General features: G+C 45.2%; 1 protein-coding gene across 4 annotated transcripts in view; it reads left to right on the top strand.

The window, feature by feature from the left end:
• The window catches only part of DPF3 (double PHD fingers 3), a 242,064-nt gene that overhangs the window by 126,227 nt on the left and 92,125 nt on the right, over window positions 1–23,712 (top strand). For all 4 annotated transcript variants that reach the window (XM_039883702.1, XM_039883700.1, XM_039883703.1 and 1 more), the window contains 2 exons: window positions 7,856–7,983; window positions 14,181–14,276. In XM_039883702.1, the coding sequence (XP_039739636.1) occupies window positions 7,856–7,983; window positions 14,181–14,276 (224 nt within the window). The remainder of the gene's footprint in view (window positions 1–7,855; window positions 7,984–14,180; window positions 14,277–23,712) is intronic.

Raw genomic sequence — 23,712 nt, 5'->3', positions numbered from 1 at the left:
CCTTAGAGTCTTTTCAGAACCCCAAGTCTGGTATCTTCTACATTGAGGAGAGAAAACCTGGCATCTGGCTGTGGGACCCACCTTTACCAGAACCACAGCTTGCACAAGCTCCCCTGTGTCCCACAACTCAGCCCTCCGGTGTCTGTTGCCCAGGGCAGAGATAAACTGGGAAGGCTTCCTCTCTGCCTTTGTTAACACCATAGTATGCTAGGCTGGCCAGTCTGGCTGGGTCTTTTCTGCTGCCCTTGGCATAGGCTGGTCCACCTTCTTCTAGAAAACCATTTCTCTGTGGACTCACTCCACTGGTATGGCTGTATACTTTTGCTCTGTAACACTGGCCTCTCTTTAGCACCTGGCCTCTGTCCTGTTCACTTTGTTGGGGATGCCCCCTGCTCAGGGGCCAGGGGACTGCTCTCCAATACGTGCTGCCTCCTGCATGTATCTGAAGACCAAGATGTAAGTGCCATGAGGGTAGGGCTTGTCTGTATCATGCACAGCCCTCTCCTAAGCACCAGGCTGAGCTCACTGGTGGGGTTCCACATAAAGTATTATCTTAACTTCTATTTGGTTTCCCCACTTCTGCCCTCATTGTCTTTCAGTTGTTTTCAGAGTGATCCCGTTAAAATACAGGCATCATCATGTCACTCTTTGCTCGAAACCTCCAGTGGCTTCTGATCGCACTCAGAGCGATCAGAAGCCAACATTTTCACAATGGCCACACGGCCCTTCACAGCCCCTGTAACTCTGAACTGGGTTCCTCCTCTTCCCACTGGCTCACCATGCTCCAGGCAGATGGGCCTTTGCAGGAATGGCTTCTCTGCCTGGAATGTTTGTTTTATGCATTGTTTCTCTCCTACTAGTAATATCAACGAGGCAGGGGTTTTTGTCCCTTTTGTTCATAGCTCTGTCCCCAGCACCTAGAATAGAGCTTGGCACATAGTAAGTGCTTAATAATTATTTGTCAAGTAAATGAATAGAGCTATGTGGTTCTGCTGCGATTTCCAAATCTGCAGGACAGTGCCCACCCTAGAAACGAAGCAGGGCCTAGCATCTAGGCCTTCGAACTGTGCCTCGTCTGCAGCCTCATCTATGCTCTGGACTCAGCCTCTTTGCCTCCATTCTCCCTGGGCCCATGCCCAGGCTGGAGGAAGCTGTACCTCACCATCCCTCCTGGTCTGAGAGTGTCAGAGGTTGAGGAGTTTGCCAAGAAGTGCAAGAAGAGGGAAACTCATATTGAAGGGAGCTCGTATTGAGTACCCCTACCCCGCTTTGTACCCGGCACTCTGTAGTATCCACGATCTCATCTGGCCCCATAATAACACCGGGAAGTGGGTTTTGTTCTCACAGTTCTATGGATGAGGAGATCAAGACCAAGTGTGTGTTTAGGGCACTAAAGCTGACACTTCACTCCAGTTATCTCTGTTCCCTTGAACTATTTTACCACTCAATCCATTCCCATCTTCCTCCCCCTCCCTACCATCCTGTTAAGCTGCATCTGCTTGGTCTGCTGGCCAGCCCAGTGGTGATCTTCCTTTAGCAGTGTGGGTGTGTTTGCGTCTTGGGGGTGGGGGAAAGCTCGTCTGTGGTTCTGACCTCTGTGTCACCTTATGGGTAGGCAGGTGGGCACAGCAGGGTGTGGGAACCAGAGGCCATTGGGAGCCATGATGAACGCTCTTGTCGTGTGGATATCCTGGGATTCTGAAACAAGTAGTAACAAGGTCCTGTAGGGTGCCACCTGGGTAATGGGTCCTCAGTGTGAACCTTACCTATTTTGAGCATTGTGAATCACAGAACGGAGAGTCAAATGCATCCAATAATGTGGCACCCCTGAGAAATGAGCAGACGGATTCCTGGGCCTGTCACCATCTCAGGAAATCAGGGCTTTGGTCCTCCCAGTCTCTCCCTTGTGGAGTGAGAGATAACAATATCCCTCCCCCCCACCCCCACCCCATTTCCCTCCCTATGATTCTAAGAGTCTGATGGGGATCAATGAAATAATGATTCTTAAGCTCCTTGCCCCTTGGTGTAAGTTGATGTATAAATCCAAGGCAATGTGATAAGTTTAATTCTTCAAAACAATAAGCACCAGAGAGAAAACCGCACATTGGTATTTTTAAAGAAAAACTGGAGGCAGGTAAAAAAAAAAAAAAAAAGTGTGAGCATTTATGATATAGCAGAAGGATTGTCTGCCATTGTCTGTGGGATTTCTCCCTCCCTTTTGCACCATAACTCTATCTCCAGGCCCCTGCGTCAGAGAGCCCGTGATGGATGGACGGATGGATGTGCCTTGTCGGGGTGTTTCACCGCAATTTCCCTTGGGGGAGTCTGTCTGTTGGCAGAGCACAGCCTCCCGAAAGATGGTATCTCTTGCAAACTCGACAGCTAACAGACAGCTCCTCTCTTTGTATATTTCCCCAAAGAAGAACTGTCTTAATCTGTTTTTTATATGGCATATTTTATTATAATCCATATATGACTTGCAGGTTCCCAGTCCACCGTCCTGAGCCAAAAAACACATGAGGAGTCAGAGGCTCCATGAGCCTGTGACATCCAGGCGTTTGCATTTTTAAATGACCTGGGATTTAATTACTCACTGTGTTCCCATGTTGCACTTTCGGGCTCATTTTGCCTGCATCCTGTTAATGAGCTCAGTGGCTCCGACAACCCAGTGGAAGCTATGCTTTTGGTGCATTGGGTGGCAGACTTGGGGCACCTGAGTCCAAAGCCTGTGGCTTTGATCTCCATCCAGGAGGATGCTGCCCTGTCCACCCTATTCATAGCCCTAGGAAGAAGCAAGCCACTGCTCTTCACTGATGATTTTCTTTCTTTTTTTTTTCCCCTTTGCTTTTATTTGTGCTTTTTTTTTCTTCCTTCCTTCCTTCCTTTCTTTTTAAAAAAAGACTTTCTATGCTTCAATCCTTGTTTGTCTAAGAGGTTTTTTTCTTATTTGGAAACCGATTTGCTTCGGTTTGCACAGAAGCTGTCTCTGGTGTGATGGATCGTGCTGGAAGTCACCCAAGGAGTATCTCTGTTCCCAATTAGAAGTGGAGGCAGAGCTGCTTACGGGGGCCCAGGGAGGCAGCTGGCTTGGGTGACAGCTGCTGCTGCTCTGGAGAGAGTAACGATCCGTGGGTTTATAACCATGTGTATAAAATCAGGCTAATTTAAAGATGAATTATGTGTGTGTTTTGGACCATTTTCTTTTAATGTTAAAGGTTTGATGACTCCCGTCAGGTTATGTGGTCCCCAAATTTGTGCGAGGTTCAAAATGAGTCCACTTTTAAAGAATTACTAAATCCGACATGCAGATGAGATGTATTAGAGTAGAACTGAATCAATGAAACCCCTTGGAGCTCAATAAGAAGCGTGTCTAGGATATATATTGTACAAGAGTTTGAACCTGTTACCTTCTTTTTCCTTTCACTCTGGGACCTGCTATGGTTAGGAACCAGAGAACGCACCCTGTGCTGGTTTGTTGAGAGGGCACTGGTTAGCCTGTTACTCTGACCATGCAAGCCTTACCCATAGTGCTTCGAAACTAGGGTTTGCCAGTGGTCAATGACTATGCTGTCCTGGAATGGCGCTTGGCCGAGTATTAAGCAGGCAACATTTCGAACCATATTTAACGTCCTTCCATTTTTTTTGGAAGCAAAATCATAGTGAACATTACTTTCAGTGCTGTAAACCTGCACTAATACAACGGCCGCTAGCTACATTTGGCTATGGAATACTTGAAATGTGGCTGATCTGAATTGAGATGTGCTTACTAAAAGTGTAAAAGGCACGCCAGATTTTGAAGACTTAATGCAAATAAAAGAATGGAAAATATTACATTAATATGTTTTATATTGATTGCATGTTGAAATGATAATATTTTGGATATATTGGGTTAGAGAAAACATATTATTAAAATTGGTTGCACCTGTTTCTCTTTTTAATCTGTGGCTTCTAGAAAGTTTAAAGTTATCTAAGTAGCTTGCATTATATTTCAATTAGACAGTGAGGCTATACCATTAAAATCAGAATTATTAAAACTTTGATTATACTAATGATATGTAACATCTATAGGGCACTCAGAACATCTCGGGTTCTTTGATTTAATATATGATCTAATTTCGAATCTTAAGTTATGAATAGAAAACAAAACAAAAATTGATAAGCCTCATTTTTCACTATTTCTCACACTAGTTTTTTTTTTTCCCAAGTTTTCTTTACACAGTGTATTACCTTGTTAATTCTCACACCAACACTGTGAAATAGATACTATGATCATCCCCACTTAACACCAAAGGAATCAGAAACTTAGAGATTTAAGTAACTAGCCTATGGTCCCTCAACTAATATATGGCAAGGTTATGGTTTGACTCCAAGGACTGTCTGAAAGCAGAACTTCTATGAGTCAATTAAATATCTTGGTCATTAGGCAAGAATGATGCCACTAAATTTTTCTGTGACCCTGGGAAGGTCTCCTTCTCTTTCTTCATTAAGGGATTGGATTCTAGATGCTATTGGCGGTGTCTTTGAGCTCTTTGCACGTAGGGAAGCTATGTCACTGTTCTCCCTTTTCCCTCTTGATTCTTCCATTGTGCCCATCCGGTAAAGGACCAGAGGACCAAGAGAGTAGATTGAATTATGGGAAAGTAGGATGGAGGAATATTTACCAGGGGAGGAAGAAGGAGCAGGAGAAGGAGGAGGAAATTCAATTGGTGAAAACCTTTGTGTGGGGTCAGTACTGTTGCGGCAGGGTGAACACCACATGGGGACATTCGGTAGAGTGGAGCCCACAATTGTGACACAGACCTGCCCTCAGCCTCAGCAGAGATCTGCCTTTTTTCTTGAAACGTGAAAACTATGGTGAGAGTCTAGGAAGGCAATGGAAATACACAAAGATGTGGAAAAAGACTTTTCAAGGAAAGCTCAAAGAGAGGCAAGGTGACGTTTATACAACTTAGAAATTACGTGAATGGATTCTGAAGGCTGTTTGGGGTCAAGGCTGGACTTTGTGTGATATTAAGCAAGTTCTATACCCAAGATACAGTGTCCACATCTGTGAAATGGGACAACTGTATGCATCTCTTGGGGGGGGGGGTGAATAGGGATTAGCGCAGAGCAATAACAGCTGCCACATTTGGAATGTTTACTACGTGCCAAGCACCCAGCATGTATACAAACACAGCAACGCCCAGTAGGGCTCAGCCTGGGCCTACAAACTACTGGTAAGGATGCAACAAGCCGGGTTCTCGTCATGATCTTAACGGCTTTTAGAAAAGATCGTTTGGTTGGTTGCATTCTTGTCCTACTGTGTGACTTTCAGTGACGTTACTTCTCTGAGCCTCAGGTGACTCATTTATAAGATGAGGTGATTAAAGCAGTTGATCTGTAAGGCATTTTTCAGTACTAAAACGTGCAATTCTGGAAATAGGATTTATTTGGTGTTGAGAAGGCTAAGGGGATACTAAAATATGAACTTCAAATATATATCTGAATGATTATTATAAATTTGAGGGATGGTGACCAGCTGTCTTTTCTCTTTTGACTGAGGATAGGACATAAAGCGATACACTTTAATTGTTTTAATTTGACATTTGGAAGCCTTTTCTGACTTGGGAGAAAGAGTAATATGTCATTGGAACAGGCTCTGAAGTTGCACACTTTGAACTCATTAAAGCAGACAGTTGGCTATTTTTCTGACACTCCGCTTCAATGTAACTCATCACACGGTCTTCCCTGATCCCCTGAACTTAAGTAGACACCACCCCCGCCCCCACCCTGCCACCTTATTCTTCCTTCACATTTCATTCTTTTGTTTTCCTCTATAGCCCTTATGACTATTTGTAATTGCCTATTTATTTTCTTTTTAGTATTTAATGTTTGTCTCTTTAGATTGCAAACCACCTAAAGGCCAGGACCATCTTTATTTGGTTCACCTCCTCATGTGCCTAGTTCCAGCACAGCAGTTGTCACATAGCAGGTGCTCAGTAAATATTTGTAGAATGACTAGGATAGATGGATGAATTTCAGAGGTGGTTGATTTGGTGGTAGTGCTTCTTGATGGAGGTGGGTCCTCTGTTTAACTTTTTTGGTAAGAGAGATCCCAAAGACCTTGTTTCTTAAGATACTTCAGATACTGTTTCTCCTTCCCACCTTCTTCTGGGAACTGGCCACCAGGGGTGTGCATTTCTTCAGTTTTAATTGGATGCCAGCGCACCTTCCTTGTGGACTGGTCAGCCCGCATCTGGTTCTGGTGGAGGGGATGGAAAGTGTAGGTAGAGTTCAGCTGAGTCAGAATAAAGCCCAGTGGAGCAGGGCTTGATTGTGCTGGTTATTTCCATTTACTTTCCCAGATCCAGTCTTCGTCTGTTACACTGGGCCCCAGGAAGCTGACCTTAGTGGGCTGCATCCATGGGGCCCCCTTGCTCTCTGGCTTCCGGCTGAGATTAGCCAGTGGGAGGGCAGAGCAGGAGGATGAGGATGGAAGGAGAGGAAGGTTAGGCTACGTGTCCCCATGCCTTGTTTTCTCACCCATGAGCTCACAGGGGCAGGGCTCCTCTGCAGCAAGTCACAGCTCCTACCAGGGAGCTCTGCTATGGTGCTCTCTCCAGGTTCGTCTGTCCCTCCAGGAATAGAAGTGGTAATGGCTCCCCGCCGTTAACTCCCCCGGGGTGCTTCACCATTCCGTGTTGTTCCTTTCTGCCCACACCTCTGTAAATAGTCCGCACACTAATCTCTCAATCCCCCCATATGAATGGGCCATTTATTTTCCCTGACCGTTTACCAGGGCACCATTCCCTCATATTCTTGCACCCATCTTATCCGATCTAGGTGGGGACTGTACGTCTAATTGTTGGGGGCAGGGGTATGAGGTACTGGATCAGAGGAATACTTTCTAGTAAATCCAAAATGATCACCTGTACCTGAGGTTTCTGTTTTTAATGAAAAACAAAAATAAAACAACCCTCCTTTGGGTTAGGAGTTTGGGGGACATGTTGAGAAAAGAGTTCAGCTTCTCTCTAGTCTCTCTCTTGGGCAAGGCCAGCTCTGGCTGCCATTCCTCGGTTGGCTCCAGGACTCAAGCCCCAGTAGCCGATCAAACTCCTGATGTCTGCAGAAAAAATGCCCTGGCGTGAAGGCACTGCAGCTTCCAGCTGCTGATCTGGGGCTCGTTAGGCATCTGCTCCCACTCTTCCTCTCCCCTTGGTCTTAGAGGACTTCGCTTTCTCAGTGAGTTGATGGGAACAGCCTCTCTGAGACTGAAATAACTCTTCACGGAGCACACTAAAGCTGGGAAGCCGGCATGGCCAAGGGGAGGTCATAGAGTTGCCACACAAGAGTCGGGCTAGAGGGAGAGAATAATAAGAGGAGAGGCCAGCATCGGTGTATTGCTGTAGAGTTTTCAAAGCACTTTAATGTAAAGGAACACATTTGTGCCCCACAAAATGGCCCTGTGGAGGTGCTTGGCATTGTTATCCTCACTTCGCAGATGCAAGAAAAAGGCTCTGGGGTCCTTGAGCACCTTGCCCGCCTTGCCAAAAGTCATAGGGCCGGAGAGTGGCAGAAGCGGGACTGAGACTTAGGCCATACGACCCCATGTCCATTTGGTGCCCTTTCTGCTCTGCCTCTGCTGTCTCTGAGGGACCAGCCAGGGTAGGAATCTATCTCTGGGATTGTGGGCTGGAGTCAGAAAAGCCGGACTCAACTCCAGTGTCCTGTTCCACCCAGAGGAGAGAGCACAGGGTGTCTTGAGTCCTACCCCGGAGCTCTGCTTCCTGCATGCCCTCAAAGGTCATCTCTTCTGCCCCTCCTGTTTCTCCTGCTTCTAGTGGCCTGACTCTGCTTTTCTGTCCTTGTTGTTCAGAAGTGGAGCTGCCCCTGAAGAAGGATGGGTTCACCTCCGAGAGCACCACACTGGAAGCCTTGCTCCGCGGCGAGGGGGCTGAGAAGAAGGTGGACGCCAGAGAGGAGGAAAGCATCCAGGAAATACAGGTATTTCTGTGCCCCAGTGGGGGTGGGGCGCCCCCAGAGCACTGCCGGCGTCCTTCTAGACCTCCAGCACCAGCTTGGGGCCTCCTCTCAAGGGCCAGGGTTGCATCTCAAACTGCCTTGTGGTGCCGTTGCAGGAAGCTTGCAAATTTTTTTCTGATTTAACACGTCTCCCAGAAGAAGTCATTGTTCCCCTCAAATCCGTCCCTCTTCCTTGATCTCTCTATTTATATACTCAAAATGTGTTTTTTGGGCTTGCTGTGTGCTAGGTGCTGGGGGCATAGTGGTTAGCAAAACAGATGGAGTGAACAGTCCGCAGTCTGGGCTCGAAACCCTAGGGTTGTCTGCATCAGCTGGTGCCACGTGAGTCCCTGCCTCACCCCGCCCCTGCCTCCCACCCCATCCTCTGCTCTAGTTCCCTCGGCCCTATCACAGCACCATCCATTCCTTCTTTAGAGCCAGTTTAGAGGTCACTCTCCAGGCAGGTTTGGTGGCTTCTGTCCCTTGTGTTCACCAGCCTCTGTTCACACTAGGACGCTCACACCACACAGGATTATAACGTGTGCTCTAATCATTCCTTATCTATTCAACGATCCCATGGTTGACTACAGTGGTTGGCAGAGTGTTGTGATAATGTTAAATAATACAAATATTAAATAGTAGTATCAATTGTGAAATATAATTATTAAAATTAAATTATATTTACAATAAATTCATATTTTATGTTAAATTTCATATTTTATGCATTCGATATATTACACATTTATTATCTTTATATCCAATTTAATATTTATACATTAATTTATTAACATTATCATTAAATTAATAACAGCTGGATGTTTGGTTTGCTTCATAAGTCTTACCAGTCTGTGAGTTCCATTGAATCAGAGACCATGCTGTCATGTTCACCCTCGGGCCTTGCATATGCCCAGCAGAGTCCGGTCTCAAGAAAGATGTTGAATGAATCAGTCAGCCTGGCTTCTTTCTCTGCCATTCCTGTGTTCAGATGAATGGTCAAGTCTTTTTCCATTTAGTCGTCACAACATGGCTTATTGTTGTTCCTTCCTCGACTTCACAGAGCTACAGCCCTAGTACAGATCCTTATTGATGGCCGCTTTTATTTATCTGACACAACTGGAGCCATCTTCGATGCCTGTCTTTCTCTCACACCCAACATCCAATTCATCAGGAATCCTGTCGACTTGAGCCCGCACCGTAAATCCAGAGCGTAGCCCCTTCTCACCACATCCACTGTGACTGCCCTGGTCTAAGCCACTCTGATCTCCTGTCTGAACTGTTGCAATGGCTTTCTGAATGATCTCCCTGCTCATGGCCAGGAGGGAGCCTTTTAAAACTTAAGCCAGATCCTGTCATTCCTGTGCTCAGAACCCTGCCTGGGCTCCTGTTCCTCCAGAGTGAAAGTCGAGGTCCTCCTACCTCTCTTTGACTTGGTGCTTCCTCTTTCCCTCTCTCACGCTGCTCTAGGCACCCTGGCCTCTTTGTGCTGCTCCTGGATACACCAAGCCCTTGAGCTTTGCTCTGGCTGTTTCCTCTGCTGGCAAAGTCCTCTTGCCAGATAGCCTGTTGTCTCTCTACCTCATCTTCTTCAAGTTTTTGCTTCTATCTCTTCTCTCTGAGGCATCCTGGCCATTGTATGTAATACAGCTGTGCTGTCCCCTGCCCACCGCCAGCACCCCCGAGTCTTTGACTCCGCTTTCCTTTTCTTTCCTGCGCCCCCAGCTCTTATCACCATCTAATGTACTTTATTTATTTTCTCTTTTCTTCCAGTCGAATGTAAACTCCTCAAAGGCAGGAGTCTTTGTCTGTCTTGCGCACTTAAACATCTCAAGCATCCAAACGATGCCTGGCACATAGTAGGTGCAGAATAAATATTTACTGAGTTACCCCAGCTCCTCTTCAACATAGCTTACTTTAATTGACCTTTCATCCTGAAACAAAGCTCTGCTTATGCTACCCCATTACTAAAAATTTAGCTAAAACACTTTTGTTTCCTACTAAATAAATCTGCAGTGATGAGTGTGACTTTCCTGGGCCTCTTCTCTCTGCTCCTAACCTAGATTCCAGGCTTATTTCCCACTAGTCCTTTACTTTCTCTACTCCTCAGCCTTCTTCCCTCTGTGCCTTTGGTCATGCTGGGCCTGATGTACTTTTATCTGATGTACTTTTCTTCCATCTCCACATGTACCAATTCTACCCATCTTTTAGGCTCAGCTCCAAAGCCATCTTCCCCATGAAGCCTTTCTTGATTCCCCCCACAGCTGGAAGGATCTCTTCTTATCTCTGACATTTAGGGTATCTAGTACTTTAAAAATTTGAGAAATTTTTTTTGCTATTCATATATCTCCTTGTGGGAGGACCCCCCCATTTTTGGACTTTCAGACCTTTGGAGTCAATATCTGTCACATTTATATTGCTCATTTAATGTAATGTGACTTCATCAGTGAATGGGATGGAACCATTTCCCAGAAGTCTTGATGCTCTAGTGACAGGTAGACTTTTCCCTTTAAAGCCAATGGTGGGTTTGAGTTCTTCTTAGGCAGCATTGGGCCAGTATATGGGTTGTCACTGTGGAATCATCATCACCATCATCCCTGATGTAAACTGAATGTCTGCAATGTACAGAGCTTGGGGCTGAAACCGGGACCATAAGCCAAATGAGTTTACGTGTCTTTATGGGCTTGATTATTAAAATAAAGTACATATGTAGTAAATGGACAGTTTTATTCATTTTTTCATTCATTCGACCAAAGTTTATTGAGTGCTTCCTCTGAGCAGGTATTGTGCTAGGTTCTAGGGAAACAGAGAAATCAGGAGAGACCTGTCCTCTCCACTTATACTTATATTCTGGAGTGACATACAGACAGAAAGCAAGTAAACAAACAGAATAGTCACATTTCAGGGTCAATGCCGGGAAAAGAACAAGAGTATGAAGATTCAGAATAAGAAGAGGAACGGATTCTAGGTAGCATCCTAAGGGAAGACAGGGATTTAACCTCAGTCCTATGGGATGAGAAGGAGCCAGCAAAGCGAGGATCCTAGGGAAGAGCTTTCTGGGCAGAGGAACAGTTTGCTCAGAGTCATCAAGATAGGTCTGAGCTTGCTGTGTTGAAAGAACAGACAGAAGGCCGGTGTGGCTGGAGCACAGCGCCAGGGAGAGACGAGCCTAGGACGGAGTTGGAGGGGTAGGGGTGGGGGGCAGACCACTTCAGCCTCCCAGGACATGGAAGAGGCTCTTGATTTCGTGGGAAATGAAAAAGGAAACCATATGGAGGCCTTTATTTAGGACAGTGAATTTGAGTTTCATCAGGATCAGGATCTCTTTGGTCCTTGCTTGGAGAGGAGACTGGATGGAGGGCCAAAAGCAGAAAGAGGGAAATCAGGAGATTTTTATAGTTTCCCAGGCCAAAGATAATGGAGTCTTTAAATAAAGAGGAATTCCTTTTTCTTTTTTTTAAAAGCACAACTGCAAACCATTGTTATCATCATCATAAAGACTGTTTAAAGTAACAGCGAGAAAAGTTATTTTAAAATGTGTTTATTTTCCAGATAATGTCCTTGGAGAGGGGATGCAAGAGTGTTACTGGGGGCATCAGCTGCATGTCTAGCTGAATACCCCTGCCCTTTACTCCCCATACAGGACGCCCCCTCTGCTTCCTGTACTCTGAGTGCGACCTTTGTTAGAGACTTCTGCCTCCTCCCCAGTTAGGTAGAGAGGCTTCTGGTATCAGGGTCATGTCAAAGGAAATGCAAACACGTTGGGGTGGCTGCTGTCAATCTGGGACACATATGAGAGATTCTAGAGACCTAGAGAAGTGGATGGGAAATGGGAGGAATGGAGCCCGAGGGAGAAGTCAGTTTACTCCTGGACATTGAGGCTATGTGGCACTTCTGGGGACTAACTCAGCCTCCTTCGCCAATCTTTCACTTACCAACCTAGAGTCCATATCACAGGTAATATCTTCATAATAAAAAATGAGAGGAATCAGAATTGTGCTCAGATGCTAGAGGCAATGACCTTTAAATTTGAGGCACGTGGAACTTACCGTGATTAAATGACTTCAAGACCCAGAAAGTTTGCAAGATGGCTGTACGAACAACAGCAATAGTCGTAATAACAATACCTCATATTTATATTATATCTTTTCATCGAAGGCTGCAGAGCATTTGGCTTGTCCTTGTCTTGGTTGGCGTTTACTCATGTTCCCATTTACCGTTCAGGAAGCCTAGATACAGGGAGGATAGGAGGCTTGTGCCAGTGCTTCCTAGCCGTAGGTCAGAGGTCGTGTCCAGCAGACAACGCTTCTCTGTTAGATGGCTAAGGTTTGCCCAGAGACTCATGTTGGCTTCCCAAATAAACCTAGTAGAGATGTCAGAGAAGAATTTACTAGACCTGTTTTGAGTTCTTTGGGAAGATTTGGTAAGTAGCAGTATCCTGATCCCAGTGATTGGAATAGAATTCTCTGGCAAGAAGGCAGTGGGAGGAGGTCACTGGTAACTCACTCCTGGGCTTCCTGCTTTGAGGACAGGCCACAGGCATTGTCCAGGAGGCCACTTGAACAATGATGATGGTATCAGATGTCAGTGCAGTGCGTGCTGCTTTTTAAGCCTTTTCATCGTCGTGTGATTGTCACACCATCACCATAGAATGGGTGGATGCTCTTATCCTGTATAACATGATAAACGACCACCTTCCTAGCCTCATCTTATGCCAGTCTCTTCCTGAGCCACTGAGCTCTGGTCACATTGGCGTCTTTCTGCTTCCTGGACAAGTCATGTTCTTTTCCCTGCCTCAGGGAGTTTGCTTATGCTATTCCCTCTGCCTAGAATACTTTCCTTTCCTTCTTCCTCCCTTTCCCCATTCCAAAGCTAGTCTTTTTTTCTCCTTTACATCCCAAATTTCTTAGGTCACTTCCTTAGGTGAGCCTTAAGTAACCTGACCCTCAGATTACTTAAATTTCCTTCTAACGCATTCTAATAGCAGCTTGAACTTGCCTGTCACTGTTTTTACAGCAGTTGTAATTATATCGGTTATATGTGTTGTTTAAATCTGTCCTCCCTTCACTAGACTTTTAAAATCCATTTGGAGCTGGGACTGTAGCCATTTTGTGGCTTGTCTAGCATAGCACCTGCTATATAGTCAACACTAGACAAATGTTCGTTGGTTGAATGAGTGAATGAATTCCTATTTTTATAATTGGGGAAAGAGGCATGAAGAGAGGATGACTCACCCAAGGTCACACAGTGAGCCCTTAAAGAAACTCCCAGGGCCCCTGACATGGAGTCCAGTGAGCTCCATGCTCTATCTCCTTATCTTACCCCCACTCTGAGGGCTGGGTCCTCTGCCACAATCTCTTATCCCTCCCTTAAACCTAGAGATGCATTCCTGACCCTCTTTCTCCAAGGGAAATGAAGTACTCACGCCCCTATAGCAAGGGTAAGCCATAATACACCTTGGGATCTTCGGACACGTGGCTGAGAAACAAATGGGAAACTGTGAGCTGACGAACCTGACCTGGCTTTGGTTTTGATTCGTTGTATGATCTTAAGTAGTCAGACCTGTTTTCAGCCTCAGTTTATTCACCTGTAAAATGGAAATGGGATTCTCTGCTGCAAACTGTTGAAGAGAGAGTAAATTCATGATCTTTAAGGTCCACGATAAGTAATGTGCTGTAATGAAAATCAATTTTAAAAAAAATAGCAATGGGTATCTGATTGTGAACGACATATTAATGTCAAATTCTGTTCAGATAAACAGGAAGTTACTTGTTTCCATTAAATGGGTTCTAGCATGGCCGAGAAAAGAGAAATGTATTTTCATACTAACAAAAGGAAAATTACATTAAAGAAAGTAAGTCTTGACAAAACATCCGAGTCCGCATAGAAAATTACTCCCACCAAAGTATTTTCTTTTTAGAAAACCTTTCCTGGGCAAAGAGAGTGGTAAAAGGTCAGTGTCCTGGGACGACGTGGCTGGACGGGGCCTAAGGGTTTGAGAGAACATTGATACCGCCGAGGGCTCAAACTCTGGGCAGCATTTTGAAAGCCCTGTTTCCCAAGCAATGGCAGCATCTTCACTTTGTTAAAACACAACAACAAAATGGAATACCGCCCAGATTCCCCTCTAATGGTTTTCTCTTTTGCATTCCTCAACCCTTCTCTTCATTTTCTTGTCATTTCAGAGGGTTTTGGAAAATGATGAAAATGTAGAAGAAGGAAATGAAGAAGAGGATTTAGAAGAGGATATTCCCAAGAGAAAGAACAGGACCAGAGGACGGGTAAGTTGGGACGCCAGGACTTTGCGAAACGTTGGCCTCTGCTTTCAAAATGCAGCTAGAGAGAGATCATACCCGTGGCCTTCCTTGCAGAAAACTCAGAAAGGAAAACTCCAGCAGGGCTGCGATCCTGGGTGATAGCCTGCAAGAGTTTAAAGCTGGCAAGAGGAAGGAGAGTCAGAGGGTGTCCTAAGAGGAGAGCGAGGGTCCAGAGAAGGTTGGGGGTGGGATCAGGGTGAGGGTAGAGGACAAGGAAAATCTGACAGTTGTCCCCATTACTTGGTCATAAAAGAAAGTTGAAAGTTCCCTGTCCCTGGGACTGCCCCAGAGTGACAGGGTCAAGATACCTGCTTTGGGGTGCTCTTCACTAGTTAAGAGAGTAGGATCATGCTGGGAAAGCATAAGGACCACAGCTGATGGTTGCCAAGCAGGTATGGCTTGGACTTTGAGGCTTTTGTGATCCTGGAATGTAGAAAACAAAACAAAACAACAACAACAACAACAACAAAACAGACACCTGGGGAATGGCAGAGGGGAAATCTGTGGTGGAAAGAATAAGAATGTGAGAGTGGTGCCGAGGGTAGGGAGCCAAACCAGGGTGGTGGTTTCAGGTTGGTCCTCAGAGTCCTCATGTTCGAGCCCAAAGAGGCTTTTGGTGGTCACCTTCAGGGGTCCGTCTGCAAGGATGTCTGATAATAACCAATTGGGCAAGGACCTCTGGGGGTAGACCGCGGCTTTATATCCAGGGATTAACTCTCAGGCCTGTCTGGCTCCTTCAGGCACTGGCAGGACCCTTACTTTCCCATAGACAAAAGGCTAGACCTGGGTACCCTGGGGGTTTGGATATAGTGATAATTAAGGCAAGCCTTTCTATTCCTGTGGTTCTCATGCCTTGGTATACATCAGAATCACCAGGAAAGCCTGTCAAATGCAGATTCCCAGGGCCTACTCCTAGAAGTTCTGATTTAGCAGGTCCGGGGTATGCTTGGAAAGCTGTATCATATGCAAGTTCCTAGGCGACTGCTTCAAGTGCTCCAGTGCTGTCTACACTGAGCTGAGATCCTCTAACCTGTTGACAAAAGCTGGGCTTTCTCAGTCTGGGCCAGGCAGCCCTCTGATGCTGCACATTTTTATATCTGCACAGCAGGTGGTGAGTGGCGGGCGAGGGAGCGAAGCTTCATCTGTATTTGCAGCCACTCCCCAGCACTAGCATCACCGCCTCAGCTCCACCTCAGATCATCAGGCATTAGATTCTCATAGGAGCACTGGTCCCTGGTGCCAAAAAGTTGGGGACTGCTGTCTTAGACAGTTGCCACCCGGCTTCAGCAATGATCAATGTTTCGACAATCTTGTTTTATCTATTCTCTTCTCTCACTTTTCGCTGGTTGTATGTTTTATATTTTTATGTATGGAATATTTGAAAGCAAGTCCTAGATATTTTATCATTTAACCCGAACATACCTCAATGTATATCTCTAAGATATCACTATTATACCCAATAAAAAGAACAATTATTCTAATATCTATTATCCAGTTCCTGATCATTTCCCCCTGATTTTTTAAAAAATGCTTTTCACAGTTGTTTTGTTTGAAACATAAACTTCTTGTATTCTACAGCATACCGCTTCCTTGCTATATGTTACCACACACATGCATAAATGTTTTTTTCTCCGTGCCATTTATTCGTTGAAGAACTTCGGTGGTTGGTCTTACAGAATTTCTCAACATTCTAGATTTGGTGGACTGGTTGTATTGAATGTGTTCCTCTATCCTCTTTATTTCCTGAAAACTGGTGGTTTGATTAGGGATTTGGTGAGATTCAAGATACTCTGTATGTGTGTAAATATTTTTGGTGGGGCAAGAATCTTTCCTAGGTGTAACGTGTGCTTCACCTGGTGTCACATCAGGATGTAAATGCAGTTTGGGCATCGTCAGCCTGATCTCTTCTTATAAAGTTGCCCATCGAGTTTTCACCTAATTGCTTTAGCAGCCACTGATGAGCTCCATGAGTTCATTGGAGGTTACAGTATAAGATTATCTAATTCCATCGTTAAAGGAGGCATAGAATGTGGAATTTCTGGGCCTTTCGTGAACTCGAAGAGCTTGGTCACCTCCAGCCTGCTTCCATCCCTTCCCTCAGCCCAAACCAAACTTAGTTGAGTAGATTGTGGAGGGGGAAATAGTCCTCTTCACATCTTCTCCACTCTCAACCTAAACCTAGACTATTGAACTCACAGTCATCAAATATGAATAGGATATCTTCTCTGTAAGAACATCAGCGGTAGCAGCCATTTGTACTTACTGTGTACTTACTATATACCAAACAATGTGATGAGACTCTTTACATAAGAGCTACCACGTGGAGAGTGATGGCTATGTACTTTAATACCGCATTACCGTACTGGCCACATGTGGCTACTGAGCACTTGAAATGTTATTGGTTCAAAATGAAATGTGCTGTAAATGTAAAACACATACCAGATTTCTAAGACATAGTACGAAAAGAATGCAGAACAACTCATTCATATTTTTTATATTACATATTGAAATGATAATATTTTGAATATATTGGGTTAAGTAAAATGTATTATTAAAACTAATTGCACCTGTTTCTTTTTACTCTTTTTAAAAAATGTGTCTACTGGAAAATTTAAAATGACATGTGTGGTTTGCATTATATTTCTGTTGATCGGCACTGCTTCTTTCATTCCAACACGTATTATCACTTCCAGAGAGGTTAAGTAACTTGCTCTAGGTCATCCAACCTAGTAAGGAAGAAGTCAGGATTTGAACACAGGTCTGTACTTTTTCCACCAGGTCATGTGTGGCCCAGTGCCCAGCATATGGCTAATGACCAGTTTATTGAATGAATGATTGAATGATGACAAAGAAAAAGAAAAAGTCACATTTCAGCTTTGTGGGAGCCGAAGGAAGACCTGAACACAGTGAAGGGGCTGGATGGACCCTAGAATAGCTCCTGGCCCACCTCATCTGGGCAACGGGCAGTTGAATGGCTCTGCACTGTGCTGTGACATTGTGGACATGTCACCCATGGTGGGAGCCATAGGAGGACCTGGAAGAGTGTGGGTGAGCCTGCCTTTTCTGGAATAAATGTGTGAAGCTGCTTCACCCACAGCCTCAATTCAGCCACTTTTTTTAAAAAAAAAAATTTATTTAGTTTCAAGTATATAGTACATTGGTTAGACATCTAAAATGTTCATAAAACGATCCCCTCCAATTGTTCCCTCCCTCCCCTGGCCCTCCACTTAGCCATCATATTAATGCTAACTGTATTTCCTCTGCCATGCTCCCTGTGCCCAACTATCAACTACTAACTATATTTGTGAGTCTGCTTTTGATTAGTTTGTTCTTTTATTCCTTCAATTCTGCATATAAGTGAAATCATATAGTGTTTATCTTTCTCTGTCCAACTTAAATACTTTCTAGGTCCATCAAAGCGATATCTTTTTCCATCCCCTTCCTTATCATATGTAGGGGTCTTGTTTTCTTATCCTTTCAGCCACTCTATCTTTTGGTTGGAGCACTTATTCTTTTCTATTTAAGATACTTATTGATAGGAATGTAGTTGTTACCATTCTTTATTCCTGTTTTTGATACATATTTTTTCTTCTTTAAGAAGTCCCTCCAACATTTCCTGTAATTCTGGCTTGGTGGTGATAAATTCCTTTAGCTTATTTTTGTCTGGGAAGCTCTTTATCTGTTCTTTAACTCTAAATGATAGCTCTGCTGCATAAATTATTCTTGGTTGTAGATCCTGGGCCTTCATCCTGTCGAATATTTTTTGCCAAGCCCTTCTGTCCTGCATAGTTTCTTTTGAGAAATCAGCTGCCAGTCTTATGGGTGTTCCCTTATATGTAATTATTTGTTTTTCTCTTGCTGCTTTTAATATTCTTTCTTTGTATTTAACCTTTGGCATTCTAATTATGGTGCGTCTTGGTGTGGGCCTCTTTGGATCCCTGATTTTTGGAATTCTCTGAGTTTCCTGGAGTTTTATGTCCATTTCCTTCACCAGGTCAAGGAAGTTTTCCATCATTATTTCTTCAAACAGCTGTTCAACATCTTGATGTTCTTCATTTACGCCGATCAGACGACTATTTGGAGCCTTAATAGTGTCCTATATCCTCTTTAAATTATTTTAATAGTCTTGGCATCTTTTTTCTTGCCATTCTCATTGAGTGTCCTGATTGGATTTTCTGTCCTCTAGATAGGGCATTTGATCCTCTTCTTTATTCACTTTGTTATTCCTTTGTTTATTTCATTTAATATACTTCTCAGATAATGTATTCTCCATCTCAGACTGGTTCCCTTTTATAATTTCTATTTACATTTTTATGTTTTTTATCTCTTTGTTGGAGTTCTCTACACTTCCCAAAAGTTCACTGAGCATCTTTATAGCTAGTGTTTTGAGCAGCAATCTGTTAGATTACTTGACTCCATTACATCTGGATCTCTGTTTTGTTGTCATATGGTTTCTGCTTCTTTACCTTCCCATTTTGGCTGCCTTTCCATGTCTGTTTCTATGTACTAAGCAAAGCTCCTAAGTCTCCTGGTCTTATTAGTGTGGATTTGTGAAGTAGGTGTCCAGTGGCACAGTCCTGAGAGGAGTTCAGCTGTAGGCGAAATTTAGCCCAAACCTCGACCCCTCCGGGGCCACCTGTTAAGATTCTGCAAGCAATCCACAGATGCTGTGCTTATAGTTGCCTCAAAAGGCCACACTAGAAACCGAGGACAGCTGCCTCCACCAGTGTCTCAGAAATGAGCACCGGACTTGCTGAGGATATACCTGGATGTGGCTTGGGTGGGGCTGCGAGTTGGCGGAGGCGGGATTTCAGGGAATCCTCTGGGCGGAGCGACTTTTGTTATCTAGTATGATGACGTCAGGGTTATGGCGGTGCTGTGTCTGGTGCACTGGTATTGGGAGGGCTCAACAGAGAACAATGGATACCGACGGCACTTCCGTACCGAGTAAGTCTCGCCTCGGCCCTCACTCTGACAATGTCTCCCTGTAAGTCCTTGGTGGCCCCTGCGCGCGTAGCTGAATCGACACTGGTGCTCAGAGCGAGCAGGTCCGTCACCACGAAAATCCGCTGGCGGACGCGGCCCCTTTAAGCTTCTGCCGCTGCCGCTGCCACGGTCTCCGTCTTCTTCAGCTGCTCTGGACCGGCAGCCCCGCATCCTCACCCTGTCCTACTTTCTGCCGTTGCAGGGTGCTTTCTTGGATTTCTCTGTAGTTCTTTGGCTTGTTCTTCTAGATCCCAGGCGATTTTTTTCTTGCTGCTGCTCTTTGTTTCTGTCACAACTTTGATTTGGTTGCCAGAAGAATGAACAGAGCATCTATCATCTACGCCATTTTTTTCTCCCTCTCAAGCCACCTTTTAAAGTGGGGTATTCAAGCTGCCGCTGGCTCCTGGAGAACAATCACACCCATTTCTGTTGTCAGGACTGACAGGCAGTCTGAGGCCGTGCACTATACTGTAGCATCAGTATCTCCTGGGTGATTGTTACAAATGCAGGACCCAACTCCACCCTGGATGGACTGAATTAGTGTCTGCACTTTAATAAGACCCCCAGGTGCTTTGTGTGCTTATTGAGGAAGCCAGGGCTAAGGTAGTGACTATAAAAACAGCCTCTGCCTTGTTTGAACCATGAGTTCCAACCCCAGCTCCACTACTTACAAGACTTGGGTGAATTATGTAACCTCTGTGATTTGACCAAATTATATAAGTACACTGGGCATCAGTTTCTTCATCATTAAAATGGGAGCAATAATACACAGACAATTCTGAGTGCTTAATAAAGGCTAGATATTCTTAGGAAGGTGCAAGCAGAGGAAACAACTCTCGGAGTTCTGACAATGGAGATTCCTTGAGAGGTGAGGGAATTTCATACTCAACAGTTAATGATTGTGTCTGGTAACTTTAGTCTAAGAAATCCACACTCTTTAAAATTCATGAAATTCCTCTGAGTCATCCATGTGAGTATTATCAATCAGTTTATCAATCAGTCAGTAAGTATTTATTGATGTACCGTGGTATAGTCCAGTGCTTCTCAAACTTTCATGTGCATGTGAAGCACCTGGCTAGCTTGTTAAGGTGCAGATTTGGATGCAGTAGGTCTGCAGGGTGGCGACTGAGATCTTGCCTGGGTAACAAGCTCACGGGTAATGCCAGTGCTGCTGGCCTGAGGATTACACTTCAAACAGCAACGAGGTAGAGAGGCGGATCTCAAATTTTTTTTTTTTGTTCTCAGGAATTCTTTACTTAAAAATTACAGAGAGTTCCCCAAAAGCTATTGCTATGGTAGGTTATAACTAATGATACTTACCATATTAGAAATGAAAATAAAAAATACTAAACCTAAGAATATGCAAACACAGAGCGATGACACGATCATGTCATGTAACCTCTGGAAAACTCCACTGTGTACTTGTGCAATAATGAGAGTGAAAGTTTCAAATAACATTTAGTACTACCGCGAAAATAGTTTTCACCTTGCAGACCCCTTGAAAGGGTCTCAGGAACCCTCAAGGATCCCTGGACCACTATTTGAGAACAAACAGTATAGAGGAACTAGCTCTCTGAGTCTGTCCCAGTCGAGGGTTTTTTAATTGCCAGAAACTCAACAACTTAAGCAAAAATGGGAAGTATTTCAAATACTGCTGGGCTGTTGCTCCAACTTTGAGCATTCTTTGAAGATTCAAACCTCAGGAAGGGCAAGCAAGTGGCAAGGATTTAGGATTGGGAAAGGCAGCGTCTAGCCTCTACTTCTTGTTCCATCATTCTCTCGCAAGACTGCCTTTCCTGTTTCTCTGTGCATGTGGCCCCATAGCTCCTGAACTGCCAGACGGACCTACAGATTAAGTGACCTGTACGAATAGGGTCACTGTTTCCCAGGTCCTTTGGATCTAGAACGTGATTGGCCCAGCTTAGGCCAGGTATCTACCGCTGAGTCAGCCAATCAACTGTGGCCAGGGGGCAGGGCCATGTGGTACAGTCACGGCTGTCATGGCCCACCAGTGTGTGATGGGGATGGGGTGCAGAGGGGTAGAGGCGGGCGGGCAGTTCTCAGAGAGGGAGGGCTGGTTTCTTTCAGATAGTTAGCTTCAGTATTTTCTATACCAGAGTCTGGAAACCTTGGTCCTACTCCTTCTACTGACTCTGTGACTGTGGACGAGTCATGAACCCTCTCAGGACCTGTTTCATCAAGTGCCAAATGGGAATAATATTACTTGCTCTCACTCATAAGGTACTGTAGGAATTAACTGAACTAATACATGTGAAAGCTTTAGACGCTATGTGCCCAGCATAGTGCTAAGTGTTGAAGATTCATAATAAAGTATGAAATTCATCTTCACTCTCAAGAATATTGGAATTAAATTGAGGAGAAAATAGCCATGATACAATTAGAAAGCAGCAGGCTTCTGACTGTGCACTAACCAAATGCAGTAAGTACTCAGAGGAGAGAGATCAACTTGGGCAAGGAGGGGAAATAATTTATTGAGCACTTCCTGTGGACGTAGTGCTATCCCCTGTGGTTTCACACACCCTTAGCTCTAACTCACTCAACAACTGTGCAATAAAGGTGTTGCTATGCTTGTTTTACAATTAAGAAAGCGAAAACTTAGAGAAGTAACTTGCCCAAAGACACATAGCTGGCGCTTAAACCTGTGTCTTTCTGACTTTAAAGCTGATGCTGTTTTTACTCCTCAGTGTGGCAAGAGGAAGAGTCTTGGGGCAGTGAGAGGTTAGAGGGTAAATGCATGCATCATATGGGGGATGGGCAGAGGCGCTGGTCCACGGCGGGGATCAATAAAAACAAAGGCATGGACATGACATGAGCTTGAGGTGAACCTAGGGGGATTGGCACTAGGTCACCATTGTACATGCCAGTGGGTTCTGTTTAGGTGGTAATGAATGAATGATCCTGAGTTCTTGTTCTCTATTCCTTTTGCCTGATTGGTCTGGGAGTCCCATAGGATGGATTGGGTAGGGCAGTGCAGAGGTAGAACCCCAGCTGGTGGGTTCTTTGAGCAGTTCAGGGGTCAACTGATAAGCTCCTGGATTAAAATGTGGAATCTAAGGGAAATGCAAAGACTAAGATGGCCTTTGAAGGAAGAAAAACTAGCACTTGGATATAGAGGATGAAAGAGAAGAACCAAAGATGATTGACTCACGGAACCACTGGCTGATTGATGGATTCATTTATTCAGCAAATGTTTATTAAGTGCTTCTTGAGTGGCTGGCCCTATGCCAGGTTCCAAGGATAGTGGTGGCCCAAATAGACATGTGCTCTACCCTTACATGGGGGTGACAAAAAGTTAAGTACACCAACACATGTATGGTCTAATGTCAGACAGTGCTAAGTGCCGGGATGAAATGTACAGCAGGGTAGAGGAAAGAGAACAATGAGATATCAGTTGGTCAGGGAGGGCGTCTCTGAGGTGACATTTGAGCAAGACAAGTAGGATTTCGAGTTCCCAAGCTTGAGATATTCCAGGAGACTATAAGAATCCCTAGCATGTCTCCCCAATGCCCTATAGCCTCTATCCTTTTGCAGTTGAGTTAACTGCAGTACAGGGAGAGTGTGGGAGCCCTCAGTCACCCCACTGGTTAGGCCTGCAGAGTGAAATGAAACCCTGGCTCTCAGCAGGCCCCCCCTTCCCCCGCTGGAGCTCAGCTGGAGCTCTGTGCTTCCAGTTATGCTTCCAGTTCTGCCTGTCTCCTCCTTGTCCCTGGCGGTATTTTTAGTCTCTCAGAGCCCCTTCCCCGAGTCTGCTGTTGTCTCCGGCATTCTGCCTGACTTGCTTTCACCTGCTCTGAGGCGACTATGACAGGGCTGCGGGTTGCACACGTCAAGCTGTCCCTGGCTTCATGGAGGGGGTATGGGGAGGGCAAGGGCAGCTGAGGGTGACCACCCTCGGCGTCATGGGCAGGCAGGGAGGCCTGTCAATGCCTCAGGGTGACTGCCAGCCCTTGCGCAGCTCCCTCTTTGGGTCAACTCTAATAGGGAGCAAGAGGGGAGGCAGCTGGCTGTCGCGCTCGTGTGTGTGTGTGTGTGTGTGTGTGTGTGTAAAGTGCTGTTGTGTGTGCAGCCGCTGCTCTGTGCATGGGGGAGAGGCCAGGAGGCAAAGAGAGGGAAAGACTGGTAGAAAGGAGCGAGGTGGAATTTTGTAATTCGTTTTGGAGAGAGACAAGCTGAGGAGAGGTGGTGGAAGTGGCAGTTTGCCAGGTGGTGTTGTGAAGTGTGTGTGTGTGTGTGTGTGTGCGCGCGTGTGTGTGCGTGCGGGCGGAGGAGGCAGGGGCGGGGGTGCGTGGTGGGGTGCACACGCAACCCAGGCCTTTTGACCCTGAAGTCTCGAGGGCCACTTTTCCAGGCCAGGTCCCTGGGACTGCCTCATTTTCCCTGCACCCCAGGTTGC

This window comes from Pteropus medius, unplaced genomic scaffold, assembly GCF_902729225.1.
Source record: "Pteropus medius unplaced genomic scaffold, Ma_sr-lr_union100, whole genome shotgun sequence".
Classification (NCBI taxonomy): domain Eukaryota; kingdom Metazoa; phylum Chordata; class Mammalia; order Chiroptera; family Pteropodidae; genus Pteropus; species Pteropus medius.
This window is presented reverse-complemented; position numbering and strand designations above follow the sequence as displayed.